Source organism: Mastomys coucha, unplaced genomic scaffold (genome assembly GCF_008632895.1).
Source record: "Mastomys coucha isolate ucsf_1 unplaced genomic scaffold, UCSF_Mcou_1 pScaffold19, whole genome shotgun sequence".
Classification (NCBI taxonomy): Eukaryota; Metazoa; Chordata; class Mammalia; order Rodentia; family Muridae; genus Mastomys; species Mastomys coucha.
The window spans coordinates 9,576,900-9,598,028 of record NW_022196901.1 but is presented as its reverse complement, the minus strand read 5'-3'; the positions used below and the strand labels follow the sequence as shown (position 1 = coordinate 9,598,028).

At 34.1% G+C, this 21,129-nt stretch overlaps 1 protein-coding gene across 4 annotated transcripts in view; it reads right to left on the bottom strand.

The window, feature by feature from the left end:
- Window positions 1-21,129, bottom strand: part of Sema3e (semaphorin 3E) — a 233,450-nt gene that overhangs the window by 99,366 nt on the left and 112,955 nt on the right. For 3 of the 4 annotated variants that reach the window (XM_031380019.1, XM_031380021.1, XM_031380020.1), the window contains one exon: window positions 11,490-11,650. In XM_031380019.1, coding sequence (XP_031235879.1) covers window positions 11,490-11,650 — 161 coding nt within the window. Of the gene's footprint in view, window positions 1-11,489; window positions 11,651-13,935; window positions 14,096-21,129 lie in introns of those variants that run through there. The other variant, XM_031380022.1, reaches the window with a different exon arrangement.

Sequence of the window (21,129 nt, the reverse complement as noted above, 5' to 3'; positions counted from 1 at the left end):
AATATATATCATTTTATCACAATACCTCTGATGTATAAATCAGTCACCCCCTGCACATTAAGAGCCATTTACAGTTCTCGCACATCTCAAAGCAGGAATATAAGATGAAATATAAATTAAATTACTAAGTCATTTTTCTAGGCTCCCCATTGAGTTTCATAATTATACTGGGATTAAGGATTTATCAGCTCACTGTTGTAATACACTCAAATTTAGTGGACCAAAAACAAATTAACAAAAATAGGATCATTTAACTATTTAAAATGTCTGTTATACTTAAAAGTAAATAAAATGATTCAGCCATCATAAATTATATTCATAGACTATAAGCATACAACTATGATACTATTATAATTTCATGTAATGTTATATTCAGATTTTCAATATTTTAATGATAAATGCTTTATAATTTGATTTTACTGTCTATATATTTTATCTGTATAATAAAAGGAATTGTACTATGAACTTAAATTATATATGTCATAAATATTATTAAAAGAAAAAATGTTTGAATATAACACATTAAAATAATTCTAATGGCTTCTAAATGGTAGTCCTTAACCTCACACACATTATCACTCCTGGGGCTTTGCCTTTGCACTTAATTATAATGACTGTCATTATCCAAGTTGTTTATAAGTCATGATTATGATCTTTTGGGCTCTAGATAAAATCAATACTTGAAAGGCTTATTTTCCAAAGTATTTGGGCTCAAACAGAACTTGCCCATTACACAAACATCAATGACCTGATAAATGCCCCCCCTTTATGGACAAAACTTTCTCAATTGCTGTCATTAATGTGAATTACCCTCTAAAATTTTATATGCAAATTACATTTTAATGCTATCCTTCCACTCAATCAAAAACTAAATTTAAACTACATGATTCTTTTTAACCTTGAACACATAAGAAAATTGTGTATAGTTTTTTTAAAATAGAATTTTCTAAGGACAGTCATAAGTACAGATATTCAAATTACATAATGCAATTTTAGCTCAAAACTAAACAAACAAATCAACAAAACTAAACTAGATTGAGAAATTTAGAGAACAAAATATGTTTCCAAAGTATTCTTAACTAAAGGTTTATTGCTAAATGTTGGTTAAATTGTGACTTCATAAAATACAGTTTATATAAAGAAAATATCCATTTCTGATATTTCATAGAAAAGAAAAAATAAAATTTTATGCTTTAACCTAAAATTGATGTTATCCAGAGGGTAAGTTTATTCCACAATAACTGTCCTCCTGGAAGAGACTACTACAAAAGGTAAAGACGGAACCGAGACCATCAGTCTGCTATCTGGGGATGCATGCTCAAGCCTCCTGGGGCTGTCAGTTCTGCTCTGCTATGAAATGTAGAAATGAAAAGTAGTGAAGTTCCTTGTTAGTTCTTAACACTATCACCACCAACAAACTACTCCATCAGTTCTTAAAAACTGCTAAGCTAAATGGGAGCTCAGCAAGGCAAAGAAGAATAAAAGGAAGATACATAATTGCAAAAGATGGAGCCAGGAGGCCTGATGGTGCACAGAAGGCCAACAGAGGAGACAAGGGTGGTAATTACAAAGATCTAGAAATGGAGTCCACTGGGAAGACCTGAGGGTTCTGAGACAGCCACGCTGGTTTTCTTGTCTAGCTACCACTTACAAGCTTCATGTCTCTGGTCTCTTCATTTATTCAGCATGCTGCTGCAACACAAACACGAGTGAACTCTGATTCTAATTATGCTTTGCTGGTGTTCAGAATGCTCCAGCCACACTGACACTGACTATAAGATTGAGTAACAGCAGCTGAGCAGTCAGTTGTCTAAGTGAATCATTTGCAGCTTCATTCCCATCTTCTCCTCCCTTTGGGTCCTGCTCTCATCTGTATCTTTCTAATCCCTGCTCTCTTTCCTACATCTTACTTAGAAATGGTAACACATTGAAATCAGATGCCTTAAAATCATACTGATGTTAAGTAAGTACTTACATAGTGTCTACTGTGTTTGAGCCACTGTATTAGACATGTACTAACTCACTTAAACTTCTCAAAACAGGTAAGAAAATGGTACTATGCTTAGTCAGTTTATGGTTGAAAACTATGGAGAAGGAATAAGAAGGCCTACATCAATAATCTAATATTAATATTAATAATTAATTAATTAATAATCTAATAGTAAGATGGGACTCCAGGCAATATAGTTATAGAATCTGTGAGTTTGCTATTATATTGTCCAACATATTAAGTGTTTTCTATGAATTACACATTTAAGCCTTAAAATATGGATCAAACAATCCTGAGGTTCAATGAATTATGTGTTGCTGCTAAGCATGAATTTGCTGGTCAAAAATGTAACATGACATAAATTATCACTATCTTTTCGGGTTTCATCTCGATATCACCAGATCGATAAATACATCTGAAGTAAGAGTGCAAGGATGTATGTATACATATATACATATACATGTATATGGTATACAGTATATGATATACATGTATATATACTGTTTCAGACAATCTAAATCAGAACTTCTTCCTCAATACAGAATTGTAATAAAATGATAGGAGATATGACAAAACTTGTCTAGCATTAAGCCTGAGAAACCCTGACTTTCTGTAAATGGAGGCCAATCCATACAGAAGGTGTGGATTAGGCATCACCATAGACCACACCTACTTAGAAGTCCAGGGAACGGTGCTGCTCTGTAAGCAAAGGAAATGTTTTCTCTCTTTTACCTCTATTTCTGCCATTGTTAGTATCTTGATATTGTCACATCTGGATCAGAAATCTCAAGATACTACAATACATTTTACCCAGATCATGTTTTCCTCTATTTCAGCCAAACCTTCTCTTGGAGTGGAGGGTTTTAGATTTTTTTTTTCTTTAAGCAGTGGGAGGTTGCCTTCCTTTTAAATTTTTCTTAAAATGTCACTGACGAGATGATGAGAACAGAGCTTAAATCTAAAAATTCTGACATCATTTGGGGGTATTTTAGAGACTTTTAGAAAGAATGATATACAAATTTTAGCAGTGGCAAGTTCTCAGATAAAGTAACTGGAATTATAAATTGTCTTAGAATGAAAAGAAAGACTTATCATGAGGATTCAATTTTATTTTTTAGTGAGAGTTAAATGTGCTTCATGAATATGACAAAGATAGAGCAGCATGATATTTAAAGATTAAAAATATTATTGCATGCCTAGAGAAGTAAAATGAATAAAAAAGATTTTTAAAATATGGCAATTCCTAAAAACTACACAACTCAGTAAGCCTATTAAATGGTAGGTTCTTGTGTGTGAGTGGAAAAACTCAGTCTTATGTGTCCACATGGTTCTATGTAAAATATAATTTTAAATATTTAGAACTACATAATTTGATTATTGTTTCTCAGTAAATAGGTATAAGGTCTAGATATATATTATAGTTATTGGGTTGATTTAAGGAATAACACATATTTCTCAATTTACTTCAGGGGTGGGCATAGACATTTTTTACAAGATCATTAAATGTTTACAAATGTGAAGTTAAGGCTGAATTTACTGGCACAAGTAAAACAGTATTTGGGGGATGGGGCAGATAGTGCACACATAAGAATTGAGTAAGGTGGTAGTCACAGGAAATTAGAAAATATATTTTTTGAAAGTGGTTTTGACAATAAATACAGTAGGATTTGTAAGAGAAGACAGTGGTGATGATTTATGGCATTGTTTTAAATTTAACAATATATAAATGTATATACACACACTTTTATTCTTCCACTGTATGTGTGTTAGTTACTTTTCTATTTTTGTGATAAAACATCATAACCAACGCATCTTCTAAAAGAGTTTATTTGGGACTTACACGATGTTGTGAGCAAGGAACATAGCAGGAGGCAAGCAGGCATGGAGATAGAGCAGCTGAAAGCTCACATCTTAAACCCAAAACAGCATGGGACAGAGAGAGAGTATTAATCTTCCTCCTACAAAGCCAGACCTCCTAATCCTTTTGTTCCACTAACTGGAAACCAAGTGCTCAAACATAGGAGCCTATGGAGGCTATTCTCATTAAACCACCACACTATGTTATCTGACTTACCTACACCTTCATTGATGGACCTAATCAGGACCTTCATGTAGGAGCTATTTTATCATGTAGCTTGACTAATAATAATAATAATAATAATAATAATAATAATAATAATAAAAGTTTGGAGATTTAGGGGAAATGTGAAAGCATAATCATGAAAGGAAGAATAAACAGAAGTGGTCTGTTTGGTGTGAACAAGCTGAGATTAAGTGTAAGTTTTCAAGGATCTACCTTTTAATCTGGAATATTTGCTCTAATTTTGCTCAGAAATCTTAGAATCCTATATACCTCAGTAATCTTAACATTTTCCTTGGTGATCCTGTATGTTTATTTCATACCTGTAAGTATTACTGAATATTCAACATATGACAGACTAAGAACTCCTACATTTGTTTGATTTTTACAGAGAGGGGGATATAAACATATAAATAAGGATGGAAAATAACCAGTTGTAAAAACAGATAAGCATATCACATAAAAAAACAAGTGTCACCTTATGGAAGAAGAGGGATCCTCTATAGATAACAGGGGAGGAGAGGGAAGAAGCTTCACCGAAATGACTGGTTGATTGCTGACAGTGAGGACCAAAATGTTTGGTGATTTCAATGATCCAAAGGAGGATTCGTAGTTACTCATCTTTCCTGGAAGATCATCAAGACTAATCCATCATGACACATCCCTGTTGACTGATGACTATGGTCATGATGGGCAACTGACCCTTACCCTGGGTCAATAATCAATACTTAGAGTCACATCCCATAGGGCTCTGTAAGGGCCCTAATTTGACCTCACCATTCTAAATGCCTTAAATCCTTTGGTTAAATCCTCTGGAATACCATTAACCCATTCCTCCTAATTTCACCATTTTTCCTCTTTACCTTCTAATTAAAAACAGTTCACTCCTTAAGACCACTGGCACCATACTGGCTGTCTCTAAGGATGGTGCCTTTCTTATTCTGATTAAGATGTTTCTACTGATGTTTTTTGCCTTTTCTTGTCTAAATATGATCTATATTTTCAAAATTTCTCCCAACAAAACCTTGAAATATAGCAATGAAAAGAAACTTCTACTCAGAAGTTTGTAGAATCCACTCATCTCACCCCTACACTCTTATAGTCATCTAAAACCATTGTTGGTACTCCTTCTTATAAAAAGGGAAATTATCTTCTTTTTACATTCCCGTCTTTCTCTTCACAAACATGACTTACTATCTATCACACCAGCCAGTCAGTTTCTGATCCTTAATTGTCTCAATGATCTGGTTTTCCAAATCAACCACGACTTCATTCTCCCACCCTTCAGTATAGTTCAGTAGCCATAGCCACAGCTGGTTACTGAACATTGAAGTATGGTGTATTATCAAGTTTTCTTCTTTAAAAAATATCTTTTTGGCCATGCTATTCTCCATAGCACTCTCTATACTCTTCCCAATTCAAGATGCTTTATTTTTCTTGTACTACTTATCATATTTGATATTATAAAATGTTATTTTATTTTTTACTACTAATTCTAAGTTTTACACTGTATATCATCCATACTAATGTTGTTAAAATTATAATCAAATGAGTTAAAATAACTAAGATGGGATTTGCAGTTCCAAAGATAGTAATGTGCTCATGCAAAGATACATGAGCCAAGAAACATGTTGAAGATGATGTGGGTCACAGAGACCAGTGGGAAAATGTAGGTGAATTTGCAGTGAATTGGCACCTCATGCACTAGTAGGAAAAGATTTGGCACACTTAAGTGCATCATTCTTAGTGATTCTACTTCTGCATGCATTCTTTGGATGCTTTTCTGTATTTGTGTAACAGGGGATGTATTCTAGAATGATCTTAGTACCATTACTAAAATCAAAAACTAGAATCTACCCAATATCATTTGACATGGGAATGAAGAGTATGTTATATTTATATGGTAGAAAATATTCCATAGTCTCAAAATATATAATAACTACTATTTATTTTATACCTAAAAACCTCACATGGTCTTTTACCAAAATCAACAAATTTTGTATACTCAAAGGGGACTAATATTTGTTTCTTACAAGTGTGCAACAGAGGGCAAAGAAAGCAAAGGGATTCACCCAGTGTTGCATATACCAAGTCAACATTTGAACTTCAAATTTAGAACTAGGCTTCCTGGTTGCCATTCCATCTCTAACTGCCAAGGAACTAACAAGGATGATGAATAAGATTAAATCTATAGGGCTAGAGAGATAGCTCAGTGGTTTAGAGCACTGACTGCTCTTCCAGAGGTCCTGATTTCAATTCCCACTAACCACATGGTGACTTACAACCACTTGTAATGGAATGCCCTTTTCCGGTACATATGAAGATAGCTACAGTGTACTCATATAAAATAAATAAATAATTCTTTTTTTAAAAAAAGATTAAATCTACAAAATAACATTAACTGAGTAAAAGCAAGAAACAGTCCTGGAAATTACAATATATTGTTGCATGTCATTTTTTTTTCACAGTTAAAATTACCTATACTAATAGAAGCAATGGACAGAGAGTACATGATAAAATGATTCTAAAAAGTCAAAACAAGGAAGAGTACCCTACTTCTCTTGGCAGAAGATGGATAGAGATGTAGAGAGAAGATAAATACAGTCACCCATGTAACAAGATTGGTGATACCCTTTCTTGAGGTGGCTAGTGGTTATTATATAATCTAAAACAGCTGTTCTCAATCTCTTGGATTGAATGAACTATTCATGGCATATAAGATATTTATATTACAGTTCATAACAGTAACAAAAGTACAGTTATGGAGTAGAAATGAAAATAATTTTGTGGTTGGGGGTCACCACAGTATGAGGAACAGTATGAGGCAGCATGAGGAAGGTTGAGAGCCCTTACTCCAAGGTTTATTTTCCAAAGTGCTTGATCTAAAGAACAGAAGAATGGACTTTGTTTAACAGGTAGATCTATAACTAGGCTTTGTTTGGTTTTGGTGGTGGTAGCAATGTTAATGGGAGGGTCTATTAGATGATTGACTTAGGGTAATAGTCTCTCTAACAATGACTGGAGACTTTTCTTATATTATCAAGTCATTGGAGGTTATTTGTACACTATTAGAGGTAAGTTTCTTTTGTGAAAATGATTGAAAGCAGCTTGTAGAAGGAAAAAGTAATTTGGCTTTATGGTTTCCAAAGGATAAGACTCCATCATGGTGACAAATCATGCCAGGAGGCAGATATGGTCTCCAGAGCAGGAAGCTGAGAGACCATATTTTACTGCAAGCAAGAAGCAGAGAAACTAAGAGATACAGAGAGACAGTGACAGAGAGACAGATAGACATACACATACACACTCAAACAGAGAAACAGACAGACCGAGAATGAGGGAGAGAGACAGACAGAAAGAAAGAGGCAGAGGCAGAAGGACAAAGACAGAGAGAACTGAAAGCAGGTTTAGGGTACAAATTCTCAATGTCTGCCCCAATGACAGACATACTTACTCAGGAAACCTCCCCCTCTTAAACCTTTCCAGATTGCTCCATTAACTGAGGACAGAGTGCTCCAATGCCTGAGCTTATAAAAGATATTTCTCATTCAAAACACCACACATGCTATTGTTATCTACTGTGTAAAGACTGTGGATGCATTTCAAGAAAACCATCCTTCCTAATAGAAATGAGATCAGAAGGCATAATCCAAATGTTTACAAACCAAGAATAGAGAAAGTAAAGCAGAAAGCATTGAAAAAAAATGTTGACATTTATCCAATCATAGATCTTCAGAACTGAGATCACTGAAGAACTCAGCTTATGGTAAGCCCATTCCTTTTAAACCGATGGTCTGTGAAGTATACTTCACTGTGATTCTCCTATAAACAGAAACAATGAAACAGTACTTACTGGGTCACTAGGAGTTGTATTGCTATCATTTGAGTGAGACAGGCAGGACAAGTGCATAATAAGAAGTGTGCGTGGAAGAAGTTACCTCAGAGTGAAGTAAGCATAAACCCCAGGGCAACACCCTGGGATCTGTCCCTGCTGTGGACCTGAGAGGGGCATATGGGAGGATGACATTTTTGTCTGAATTAGCCACACCTAAAAGGCTCTAAAGAACATGTAAGCTTTAAGCACCAAGATGTTTCCTTCAGTGCAGAAAAGACATTTGATTTAATAGTGTTATAAAATACTTTCACCGGCATCTTTGCTAGATGCGCCCTGAAGCTCTATGGCCTCGTGCTATACAATTGCCTCCCTGAGAATGAGTTCGTAAAATCCTGGTATGCTCCAGGTCCCCTACTCTTATATTATTTTCATGGGTCATTTCCTCCATTAAAATCTCATCTTCTGGCATTAAAGGCCTGAGGGTACAATTAGGCCAAAACAATAAATGAGAAATAAGAATGAGATCCAATTTTCCCTATTCGGAAGGAAAATTACATCAGGGTAGTGACTGCTGCAGAAGACAACAGCTGAGAAAAATTACTAAGAGATTGTGTCCTCAGATGCCAGTTGTAACTTCCAGGACTTTCCTATGAGATGGCCAGATCCAGTCCAAAGATTACAATGTAAGGATCACATCTGTAATGCAAATAACAACTCACATTCTACAAGACTAGAATGGAACATCCCAATTAGAAATTACCCTTTTCATTTTGAAAAAGTATTATCTTCTGATGGGGGTGGACATGTCCCATAATGGATATGGAGTCAGAGAAGAGCTATGGAAGTCAGTTCTCTCCTAAGTCTTCCAGAGACTCAACTTGTGTTGTCAAGTTTATCCTACAAGCTTATACCTGCTGTGCCATCCTCTCAGTCAACAAACTAGCAGCTTTAATAGAGATTGGTCTGGCTTCATATGCTATTTTTTTTTTTTTTTCACAAGTTCATGCATGCATAAAATGAATTCTGATTACTTTCCCCTCTATCCTGTCTTATCTCCCTCCTGTCTCAAGACCTGTCTTCTCGTTCTTACTGCCTCCTTTCCCATATTCATGACTTTCAATTTGGTCTTGTGACCACTTCATTTAACAAGTGCCATCTATGTGCACTGAATTCCACTGGAGGGTGATGGGATCCCAGCGGGTATCCAACTGCTGGCAATGAGTCCCACTCTCTCTAAACCTATCAGTAGCAAATTGTTCAGCAGTGGGAGGTAGGGCCTCTTGAGTTCCTTGTCAATCAATGCTTGGATGCTGACAGGCTTATGATTATGAGAGTTAATTGAATTTCTGCCTCTATATTATATATTCTGTCAAAGACAATCTGAGTAAACAGGCATATCATTGACTGAGTGTGACCTGGAAAGAGAGAGATTAAGATGAGAAAGAGATAATCCACTAAGCAATGGAATAATCTAGAGAACTTAGTTGAATAATCATGAGGATGTATCTGGATCCAGGTACAAAAGCATTAAGAGAACAAGAGGGAAGTCAATATGCTTATTTGAAGTCAAAGGAAATACCATTGGTTATCCAAAACAAATAAATGGTCAGCCATGAAATTATATACACAATGGTAGCTTTATATGAACTGAGTAGACTGTATTTACATATTTAGGGACATGTATATATAATGCATAAAGTCCTTAGTTCAATAACACCCTCTTTCTCTGTGTACAAATACAAAATCCAACTCATATGTATTCTTTACCATTGATATATTTGGTATTTGAATCTGGGCTGTATCTGTTAATTTTAATGAAAAAATATATATGCATATTATATATAATATAAATGTATTATATAATATATGTAACTATAGGAATATATTATATATAAATTGTGTGTGTGTGTGTGTGTGTGTGTGTGTGTGTGTGTGTACAAATCAAAGTTGACTTTGAATTTTTTCTCAGAATGGTCGAAGAGGGTATGACTCAGAAAAATGTAAGACTAAAGCCAAAAAGATGTGGTTCTAAACAGCTGAACATCTGCATAGGTGAGAGGCCCAGTTGGTGCCCCAATGACATATGATTTATATTATGCTGAAAGAAGTCTAATATAATCTCTTAGAATATTGTGATCTAAATCCTCTTGGGGCTTGTCAAAACATCAGTGAGAACAAAATCTAAAGCATGACATGAAACACAATGTTGCAGGAAGACAAGGAAAGAGATAAAGGAAAAGAAGGATGTGTGGAAAGGAAGTGAAGAAGTTATACACTATCTTCATGGTTCTAATAATTCTAACATGCAATTATTATTCAACCAAAAATTTCAGTCATTGTATATTGGGAAAATGAAGGCAGGTCAAGGGGGGCGGCAACAGGTGATGCAAATATGCTTGGATGTCTCTAGTGAAAAGGAAGAAAGCGAGTTTTCTTCTCCTTGAAAGTTAATGGATAGTACATAAATTCAAACACCAACTCTATCAATGGACAACAGTGCAAAAATGCTGGCTTTCATGTCCACAAGGAATGAGGTAGGCTGTGGTTGAATCCAGGACATTAAGAGTGCTAACTATGTGCTCGCTTTCTCTAAGCTCTAGCCACAGATCCTAGTGCACACATCTCATACAAAAATAAAAAAGAACCCAAAGAAACAACAACCCATTTTAATTTATTTCCTCTAGGGATTAGGATTTGGCAAAGACTAGGGGATCCTGCTTTTTGTCTTTTTTTTTTTTTTAATTTTTGAAAACACACATACTTGGCCCATTTCAATGAGCATAAATATAAAGCATAAACAAAGTAGAATGTTTCACATACATACTAATGCCAAAAAATATGATTTAAATTTTTTCATGTTTCATGTAAAATTGATACATCCCTAAGATGTAACCCAATTCTGTTTTGTATAAACTGCTTTCCTTCCCACACAGTTAACCATTTCTAACATATGACCTTACCTGTTGTGGTGCTGTTGTTATTGTTTTGTTTTGTTTTGTTTTGTTTTTTTCATCACAAAGTTTCTCTGTGTGTAGCCCTGGTTGTTCTGAAATTCACTGTATAAACCAGGATGGCCTTGAATTCAAGAGTCTCCCTGCCTTTCTAGTGCTGGGACTAAAGGCATAGGCCACTACCCACTCATTTAATATTCTACTTTCCAGCAAGCTTAAGAAATATGCATCTGAGTTAACCATTTTGCCAAAAAAAAAAAACTACACCAAACAGTTATACTATTATCAGATATCCATATTTGACATTAGAACAATACAGTCTATAGATACTGTTGTTAATCTAGGATCCTACAATTCAGGTTTCAAGACAGTGGGTATGGTGGAAAAGGTCACGCACTATCCATGAAGATCAAATACCTCTCTGCACATCTTGATATCTTTGAAGGGCTAGAAAATTTGTAAATGATGCTTTACAAATTTTCCCCAAATTGTTTCCTATTTATTGAATTTTTTTTCAATTATGTAACTATCTGAAACATTAAAGTGGTAGACACAATGGGGAAAATATAAGCTAACACCAACTTATATTACCCGTCTTTTCTTTCCCACTTTAAACACTTGGTGTTTCAATACCTCTCTGTAGCCATCACTGACTCGTTCCAAGTTCAGGGAATAGACAAGGTCTCTGCCTCCCACAAAGAGCCGTTCTTGATACTCATCCAGCAGCATTGTATGGAGATCAAGAAATCCAAAGGGGCTTTGAAATATTGAAGTCCTGTTCAGTTCCAAAAGTTCTGAAATGAAAAGAGAGGTCAACGTTAAGTACATGAAAACACATCATATTGTGTCTATAAAGCTTTTCTCAAAGCCTAGATGTCACATTTGTTTCATAAATATGAATCTTTAAATTGAATTATTGAAAGAAAATAAGATTTATTCAGTCAACCCTCTGTACCCATATGGATTCTGTCCTAGGTATTCTAGTACTATAATGTAAAGATGTCCCAAGACCTTTCTATAAACTGAGACTCTCTTTTACTTAAAACCTAAGCATATTCTTCTTTATTCTTTAAGTCATCTCTAGAACCTTAAGCTAGCTATCTAATGTGAAGTAAATGCTTTGTGAAATGCTATTATTCCTTATTGTTTGGAGAATAATGAGAATAGTGATGGTATGTTCTGGATAGGTATAACACTTTAAAAAATTTACATCCACAGTTGAGTCTTTGGAAACAATAACTACAGATACAAGGGAGTGTCTGACTATGTAGTCCTATGATATAATATTTGTGAGCATTAAGATGTTTATAAATTTATTAATCTGAATACCAAAATACAACTTAGTGGTAAGGTAAATGTTGAATGCTTTTCAAATATGAATAAGAGGTACTGTAGAGTACAATCATATATAATTGTGCAATTAGATAGTGCAAGGCCATTTTAAAGTTTCTCTTTGCCTAACAAGATGTAACATCTACAAAATATACACTCGTCTGTCTAGTTAACTCTAAAAATCATATTTCTACCTCAAACTGATATTGAAAATCAAACTCAAATCAAACTGCACAACCCTGGCAAGAACTGAGTTGTAATCATAATCCTGATTACTCTCCTAAAATCCACTGGGCATCTGCTTTCCACGACTGGGTTTCAGTCTATCGTCACGCATTCCTGGCTAGGCTAAGAATTACAAACAATATATATTTGGGGTACATATATTAAATTTAAGAAATCAGAATCTGGCAAAGTCTCATGTAACACTCTTTTGTTGGAGGTATGACCTTTAATTTAATACGCCAGCTGACTACTTAGGCCTTCTAAGTTGTACATATGAGAGCTTTTAGTGATGGGAAGGAATAGTGCCCCAAAAACCGGCTGAGTACATAATGGTGGAAGTCTTCTTGGGAAATAGTAAACAGAGAAAGTCATCTTAAAGAATTGAATGCCAAACAGCTCATAGAGCATGCAGATTCCTACTGACTGGGACACTCACAAGCAGTAAATGCAACTATGAAATATAACACTGAATATAAAATTGCTTTTACTCTCAGTTAAGAACAAGGAGACAGGGCAGTTGAGAGTTCAAGGCCTGCCTGGGCTACTTAGTGAGATTTGTTTCAAGTCAACAAAATGAAAACAACAGAATGAAAAAGAATGTGTTTCTTATCCAGTTTTCTGCACAAAATTGTGTGGAGTAGAGTTACCTTTACATCTTTGGTTTAGATTAAGCAATATTGTGAGATTTTAAAATTCCATATAGACAATATATGAGATATTGAAGCACTTTGCCTAAGTAAAGACTTTTAGACTAAATCTTAAGGGTAGGCCTGAAAATACCAAGTATTTTATTGGTAAAGAAAACTGGAATTAAAGAGAGACCTGTGAATTTCATAATGAGAAAAAGACCCAAGCATTATTTTTTAAAGTTATAAGTAATATTATCTTCATTACTAGACATTCACCAATTAGAAAGTACACTTTAATATCGTGGGAGAAACATGGAAAGAAGCTCTTGCCTGCCATTATGCTTTAGTTGTTATAAATGAGAGCTCATAATCTCAGGTGAGCCCTACTAAGTAGACTTTTTTCCATAAAAATTTTCCCAGGTACTCTGATAATTTGCTTATATTTACTATTTTCTGTCCATAATAAAAATGTCTCTAACGTGAGTAAATCCAACCAAAGAATGATTACATGTTAGTTATTAATACATTTTAGGCTACTGAGTTGTTCAGAAAATTAAATTTCTTGGAAAAGATAAATGAAATATATGAAAGGTTTCTGATATGAGGTCCCCTGCCTGAACTGTTATTAGAGTTTATTACATAAAGCCAGGATTGTTTATTGAAAATGTGGAATTGGAATGAGAACCTATGCAGCTATTTTATGAGTTAAGTCCATCTATGCAGGTTCTTGCTCAGTTTTGAATAAGGTCATTACCAGCTCACTACCTCTCCATATCCAAGAAAAGATAGATATTAACTTCTGCTTGCTATGAATTTTCCTTATATAAGCTTAATATAATTCTAAATGATTAAAGATTCTTATTTATTTGTTAATAGTAAGAAATGTCATTTACTATGTCACCAATCTCTTTCTCTGATGGATTGACGTCTTCTCTGATCCTTTTGGCTTCTCTATATCCCTAAAGCAGCCAAAAAATTCAAAAGTGCACTTGTTCTATTGTGGATAGAGATTGGACAAAGAAAAGCCAAAGGTAAGATGGAGTATACATTAACCCATGTAAATGATGTACATGCTAAATTTCAATGACCTTTACTATTTCCAACTCCTCCCCCCGCACACACACAATTAGCTACCACACCATAATAGTTTAAATCATGATTGACTTTATTTTATTAATGAAAAATTAGGCAACCCCAAGTTTAATGTCTCGAAAAGATAAATGTTATTACAAAGAGATAACACTTAGATTACCTATTAAAACATAATAATCAATTACAGCTTACATATGAATTACAACCAAATTCTTACAGAATCTGAAGAAGCAAATTTTAGGGGTGAGTTTGGTCTTAGTTAAAGGTCAGTCTTTAAACCTCTCTGGGTTGCATTCTCAAATTTTATCCTTTTCTACCCTTATAATGTTTAATTGATTGGGTTAATTGCATTTTCACAGTGAAGGTGACATCACAGTCCATAAAAAATTTCAAATATGTCATTAGATTAATAGTGCCTGTCCATAATGTGTTACTTGGAATGTGATAGTATATTCAATTGAAAAAGCTTCTTTTCCGGAATCAAATCTTGTTCAAAGAGAAATATTTAAATGATTTGTTTTATTTTTAATATTTAAATGATCATATGATGAGATAAGTGTTTTCTTATCATTGTTACAAAAAATTTGAAGATGATTTATGCCTACTGATTTATATTCCTCAGAAGAAATTGCTGCCCAGTTATGATACATAAAACTGAATGGCCTCCACACATCTTAAGCAACAAGTAGAGGAATTTTATTTTATTAATGTAGACACTTCCCATAATAATTGCTAAGTGATTTTTTATATTAAAAAAAAACAAAGTGTTATTTGTCATGTTCTTTGAACCTTTTTTACATTTGGGAGAGAGGAAGTGGATTAAATATTTCAACTGCTTCTAACTGTGATCATCACACACAACAGAAGAGCACCAGCTATGGTTCACTAAGCAGCTCAGGCTTGTCACCAGACCTACCATCTCAGAACCAGAAAGATAAGCAAAACATACCCTTGCAATTGTTTATATTTCCTCACTCATTCTCATAGAAAAAAAACCTCACTTTTTATCGTTAATCTTCCAATATGTTTAGTATATTTTAGCTGTCCTTCCTAAAAGGTAGTCAGTCATATATCAGGCTCTTTGACTTAGCAAAAGCTGACAGTATTGATTATGAATAAAGATTTGTGCTTTAGACATATGTCTGTAATAAGAGACCCAGACATACCATTATTGAACTGTGTTTTGTAAAGGATGAATCTATTTAATTTTATATTTATTCTGCATTAATTCCATGACTTTATTTATTTAACTTATTCACCTATGAATCCAAAATTTTATATATAAATATTTTCAATTAGATTAACAAGTACATGTTTTAGACAAGTTAAGGAAAGAAGTAAACAATCTAAAAACAGATGAAAGGAAGTACTGTAACTGTAAAATATTCCTCTCGTGTTGGACATATTGTTGAAATGAATCCTCTCCCCAAATTGACCTTAAACTTCCCTATCCCTAAAGAAAACATCAGGGCAATATAATCAACAGTAGAGTAAAATAATATGCATAAAAACATCATGAAGTGCCAAAGACTAGTAGAAATTTCTACTAAGTTGATCTAAAGAGGAATGCTCAAAAATATCAGACTGATGTCTAATACTGCAAATAAATAGGGTGTCATGCTCCATAACTGTTCCTAAAATTAAAGTCCTCAATGAAAACCAATTGATCTAGATAAAACTTTAACCCTAACAAAAGGAACTATACAACCACAGGCGGCCATGCTATTCAAGAACATAATTTTTGGAAAGACAAAAATTAAACTAAGTAACGCAAATCCTAGGGCAGAAAGCTAGATCTTTCAGTATCTATAAAATGAACAAAAATCCATGTAATTGATATCTGAGGAAATAGTTCAATTTGAACTCTCTCTCTTCCTTTCTCTCTCTCCCTCCCTTCTTCCCTTCCTTCCTTCCTTTCTTTCTTTCTATCTTTTTTCCTTTAATACCAGTATGCTTGAGAGTACTGTTTTTGACATTTCTTCACTAATTTTCTCATATATAGCTATATATATATAGCTTTAGCTATATATTGCCGTTGGCCTCCAGTTGAGTGGTACTTATCACTGTAAGAAAATAGCTCCTTTGCTTCTCAATTCAACTTCTCAGGACAAATAATATAATTGGCTAATCAATGTTTACACTTCCTCAGTAGCTGGCTTCTTCTAGATAACTTTATCACCCTAATTGGCTCCAATTATTCATCTGTACTAAGAGTGGAAGATGAACAGTGTGGTCTCAATAATTAAACAGCACTAGAGGAGTCATCAGGAAGGCTATACTTGAATTCCACAGGCAAGCCTACTCAATGACAAATGTCTTCTAGTCCGTATTTCTAATGAAGTAAATAAGTTGACTAGATGGATGTAGATATTAAATATCATCTGATTGAATGTTGGAGAACAAACCTCTCCTAAAATTGAAATTGTGTTTTTCTTTCATTGATTTGAGATATTTTCTCTGATACTAACTGGATTCTCAGAGTCATTGTCACTGCTAGAGAAAGAGCACAGACTGGTATTCCCCCTATCCCACGTGTCCAACCCATCTACTTCATTCACATGCATTTTCTAGGAGTAGAAATATGGTGAATTTGTAAAATGGGCATCCTAGACATGAAATCAATCGGCAAGTTAAAGTTTTAAGTTTGGTAAAGAGCAGAAAAACAATTACTAGAAAATAAAGAAAATATATAAAACAAAATAAAATTATTTATATGAGCAAACTATGTATGATATTTTTAATATGTAGAAAATACTGTTTTAATGAAACCATTACTGTTTCTGTTCTATTAATAGTATTTTAAATAGTTAAGTATAATGAATCTTACTAAGAAACTGGTATAAAATATCAATTTTTATAGAATTTTAAAAGTTATAAACTAATGAAAATATGACTCTAAAACTCCATACATTTCTACTTTATTTGTATTTTATATAGTGAACATATGTCAATTAATTAAAATCAGAGTTATATCTCATAAGGCATTCTATTTTGTGATAAAATTTCTTCATTCTAGATGGCCTATCAAGATGATAATAGTTCATTCTTACTGCTGTCATGGGTCATCTTTAATGGGCTCGATATATATTACCCCATTAAATAAACATGTCTATCCTCGAGAAAAACTCTATTTTCTACATGTAAAAAATTGTAAATTATAGTAACTCAGTGCATGACTAAAGTTATTTGGTTAGTTTTCGTACAAAATATGAGCAAGAAGAGTTGATTGTCAAGTTTTAGGAATATATATATACACATAGACACACAAATATATGTATTTAACATCAATTAAAGCAAAAAGTAAATTTGAAAGAAAGTCAGGAGGGATATATGAAGGTTTGAGAAAGGAGAGGGAGTAAAAAATGTGCTCATAATATAAAGAAAAAGTTTTAAATACAGATTTGAGTATTCCAAGTGAAGTCATCAATGTGATCTCAGATAACTCAGTCTGTCCACTCTTCTAATACCAAGAGTAAAGCAATTGTTGGGTTTATCAAAAGTTTGTTCTTTATTAATAATGATTTGATGAACGAAACATTAAATGCATATTTTATAATTTATTATATGAAAGTCTGGTCGGGGATGGACAGATGGCTCAGTGGCTAAGAGCACTGGGTGTTCTTCCAGAGTACCTGGGTGGAATTCCCAGACCCACATGGTGACATAACTGTCTGTAACTCCAGTTCCAAGAGGCCCAACACCTTCACACAGACATACATGCAGGCAAAACACCAATGCACATAAAATAAAAATAAATAAATAATTATAAAGGGGTAGGGGCCTAGAAGATGGCTCATGAATTAAGAACACTGGCTGTTCTTTAAGGATTCCTGAGTTCAATAACTAGCACCCACATGGCAGCTCAAATCTATTTTTTAGGGAACCTAATGCCCTTTTCTAATATGCACTCAGAAATGCAGACAAAGGACCCATATACATAAAATACAATAAATGAATCTAAAAAAAAAGTCTAGTCAATGATAAAATTGTATTGTATCAGTAACTGAATTTTTTTTTTTGTCACAGCCTCATAGAGAATACAAGAACACATAGAATGGAAGCTCTCCTATAATTTCTTAACATTTTGATTTGATATAATTAAAAAGAAAAAAAGAATTCACCTTAATATCAACTTTATATACCTTTAATTTGCATTTTCAAAGAAATGCACAACAATGTGGAGATTTTTAACATGGCTTTTATTTATCAGTTTGTGTCATATTCAGGTTTAAATATCTTAACATTTTAGAAAAAATAGATAATTTCCTAATTAGCTACAGAGTTTCAAAATCTGTTTTGATGCACACCAAGGCAGAGAAAGGACTGGCCGGAAGGGCTCCCTTCCGCCCTTCCTAAGGGTTTTTGTCTCTCTGATCTTAGCCTCAGATATTCCATGGACTTGACATATTTACCAAGCAGTGGCTGTGTTCTTTATCCCCTACCGCTTCAAGCTGTCTGAAGGAAAGAAAGAAAATCTACAAGAAGAAAGGGACGAAGGGACTCTAATCTCAGTCAATCCCCAGTAGATGGCATCAGTAATGGACAGTGATGACTCTGAAGCCCAGTGGCATCTTGAGTTCTTTCTCCCTAAAAATAACATGAATCACTTGGGAGAGAAGGACAAAGAAACAAGACAGAACGAAATGTACCAACTCCGAGTTCATCCGGAAATTTTCTAAAGAGGGAACTAATTATTACAGCTAAGCTGCATGCTAATTATCAGCTGTCAATGAAGATTTACACGGAGGATTTAGTCATTTCCTCTCCCGGCCTTTCTTGTTAACCTGCAAGGCCCCTGGTGTTCAACCTCACTGACACAGATATATTAAGGACCCATTCTCTACCGTTAAAATGTATTTAAGTGCTGCACTTGAGAGTGGAAGACATAACATGCAGGAGGACAGCATGCGTATTATCTAACTCCCAAGTCTAAATAGGTTTGCTTCCTTCTTAAATACACACTTCTTGTTCCACTGCCAACTCACAAAGTAAGAACCCTGTGAGAATTGGTCCTGTAATTAAGCATGGTACTGTTTTCCAAATCAATGACTTTATTTAGTGTTTTTGTAAGTTTATTCAACCAAAATTATTTTTTTAAATAATATATGGAAATAGTCATTAAAAACTTCAACTTCACAGTCAAAATGGGAATATTTTTTGCAGCAAGCTTTGATGATTTTGACAGGCATGACAGATGAATACTAACAGCAATAGTAATGTTGAAAAAGATTAAATTTTTAAAACTGGAAGGAAATGATTGATGAGAATGTAGCTTATCAACAGAGTGGTTGCTTCACATAGATGCATCCCAAACTGTGCAAAAAGTATTATCAATTAACTTTTTAAAAGATGTAGTATTGATCTGATTGATGTGATTGATCGGATTGATGTGATTGATCTGATTGATATGATTGATCGGATTGACGTGATTTGAACATCGTTCTTTCCCCTGTGGACAATGCTAACCTTGTCATGCATTCATTGAATTTTAAATTCTTTGTCACAAATCAAATGTAACAACAAGGCATTTCAGTGAATGAAAAATTTTAATTAATTACTACTTTCAAACACAATAAAATAATTTCAATATACATAAGGGTGTACAGTAAATAGTCTTTTAAAACTTACATTGTAAGTTTTTAAAATATGGCTTTCTGCTCTCTGAATTTTGTTATCAGGAATACACTGGGACATCTTTACACAGAATCACTAACTATGTATTAAACATATGTACAAATGCATAAATTTGAATCATTTAACTGAAGAAAATCAAGCAATATAGTTAATACCCCCTAAAGGTCAATTCTTTAAACTGCTTCTTATAAATGTCATCTATACATTTAACCATGACTCTATTTTATTTCATGAAAACCAAATGCAGGAATTCTATGGGAGTGTCTTGCTGGTATTCTCTACTTAGACCCAGGGAGGACACCCCTTCCATGTTCCTTGAGGGCCTTTTACCTACAGTAAGCTGCCATAAACTTGTGAAGAATGAGCTATGAGTTTTCTAATGGTATGATCAGACTTCCTTTAAAATCATTGATAGTTTTTGGATGTGTATAATGTAAATCAGAAAGGAGCAATAGAGGATGAAGGAATGTTTAAAGATGCTTCTTTAATAACCAAACGGAAGGAATGGAAGGAAACGAAGCCATAGACATTGGGAGGACAGAATTTGAAAGCTTAAGTGGAAGAGATAAATGGGCAGTTGACATTTTCAATGGTGTTCAATATTTCTGCACATGAAAATTAACTACTTCAAAATACCGAATAACTCCAATCAAAATGGCTACCATAAAGAAATTTGACAACAAATTCTGTTGAGTGTCTGGGGTAGAAAAGAACCCTTATTTATTGCTAGTAGCAGTTTAAACTAATAGAGACATTAAGAAAATCTGGGCTTTCTCAAAAAAACTAAAAAATATAACTACAATTCTAAACCAACCATACCCAAAGAAATCCATACTCTACCCCAGAGACAATTGTACATCCTTGTTTATTACTATAGTGAAATGTAAGCAGCATAGATATGTACCAACGGGTAAATAAAGATAATGAAATATAGCAAAGAGAGCAACTCTACTCAGCTCGAAATAAAATAAAATTATGACACTCTCAGAAAAATGGATGGATTTGAAATATATAGCATTAATCATTGTCCCTAAAGCTCAGTAACACAAACTATGTATTCTCTCTCATATGTGGATCCTCCATTTAAAATTTACTTGTATGTGTGTCTATAAATTCATGTAAATGGTAAAAGCAAAAGAAGAAGAAATAGACCAAGAGAGGGTGAGAAGCAGTACTAAGGATCTAGGAAACAATCTGTAACATGTGACATGAAAGCAGAAAGGAGTCAGGCAGTGGTGGCGCACGCCTTTAATCCCAGCACTTGGGAGGTAGAGGCAGGTGGATTTCTGAGTTCGAGGCCAGTCTAGTCTACAGAGTGAATTCTGGGACAGCCAGGGCTACACAGAGAAATCCTGTCTCAA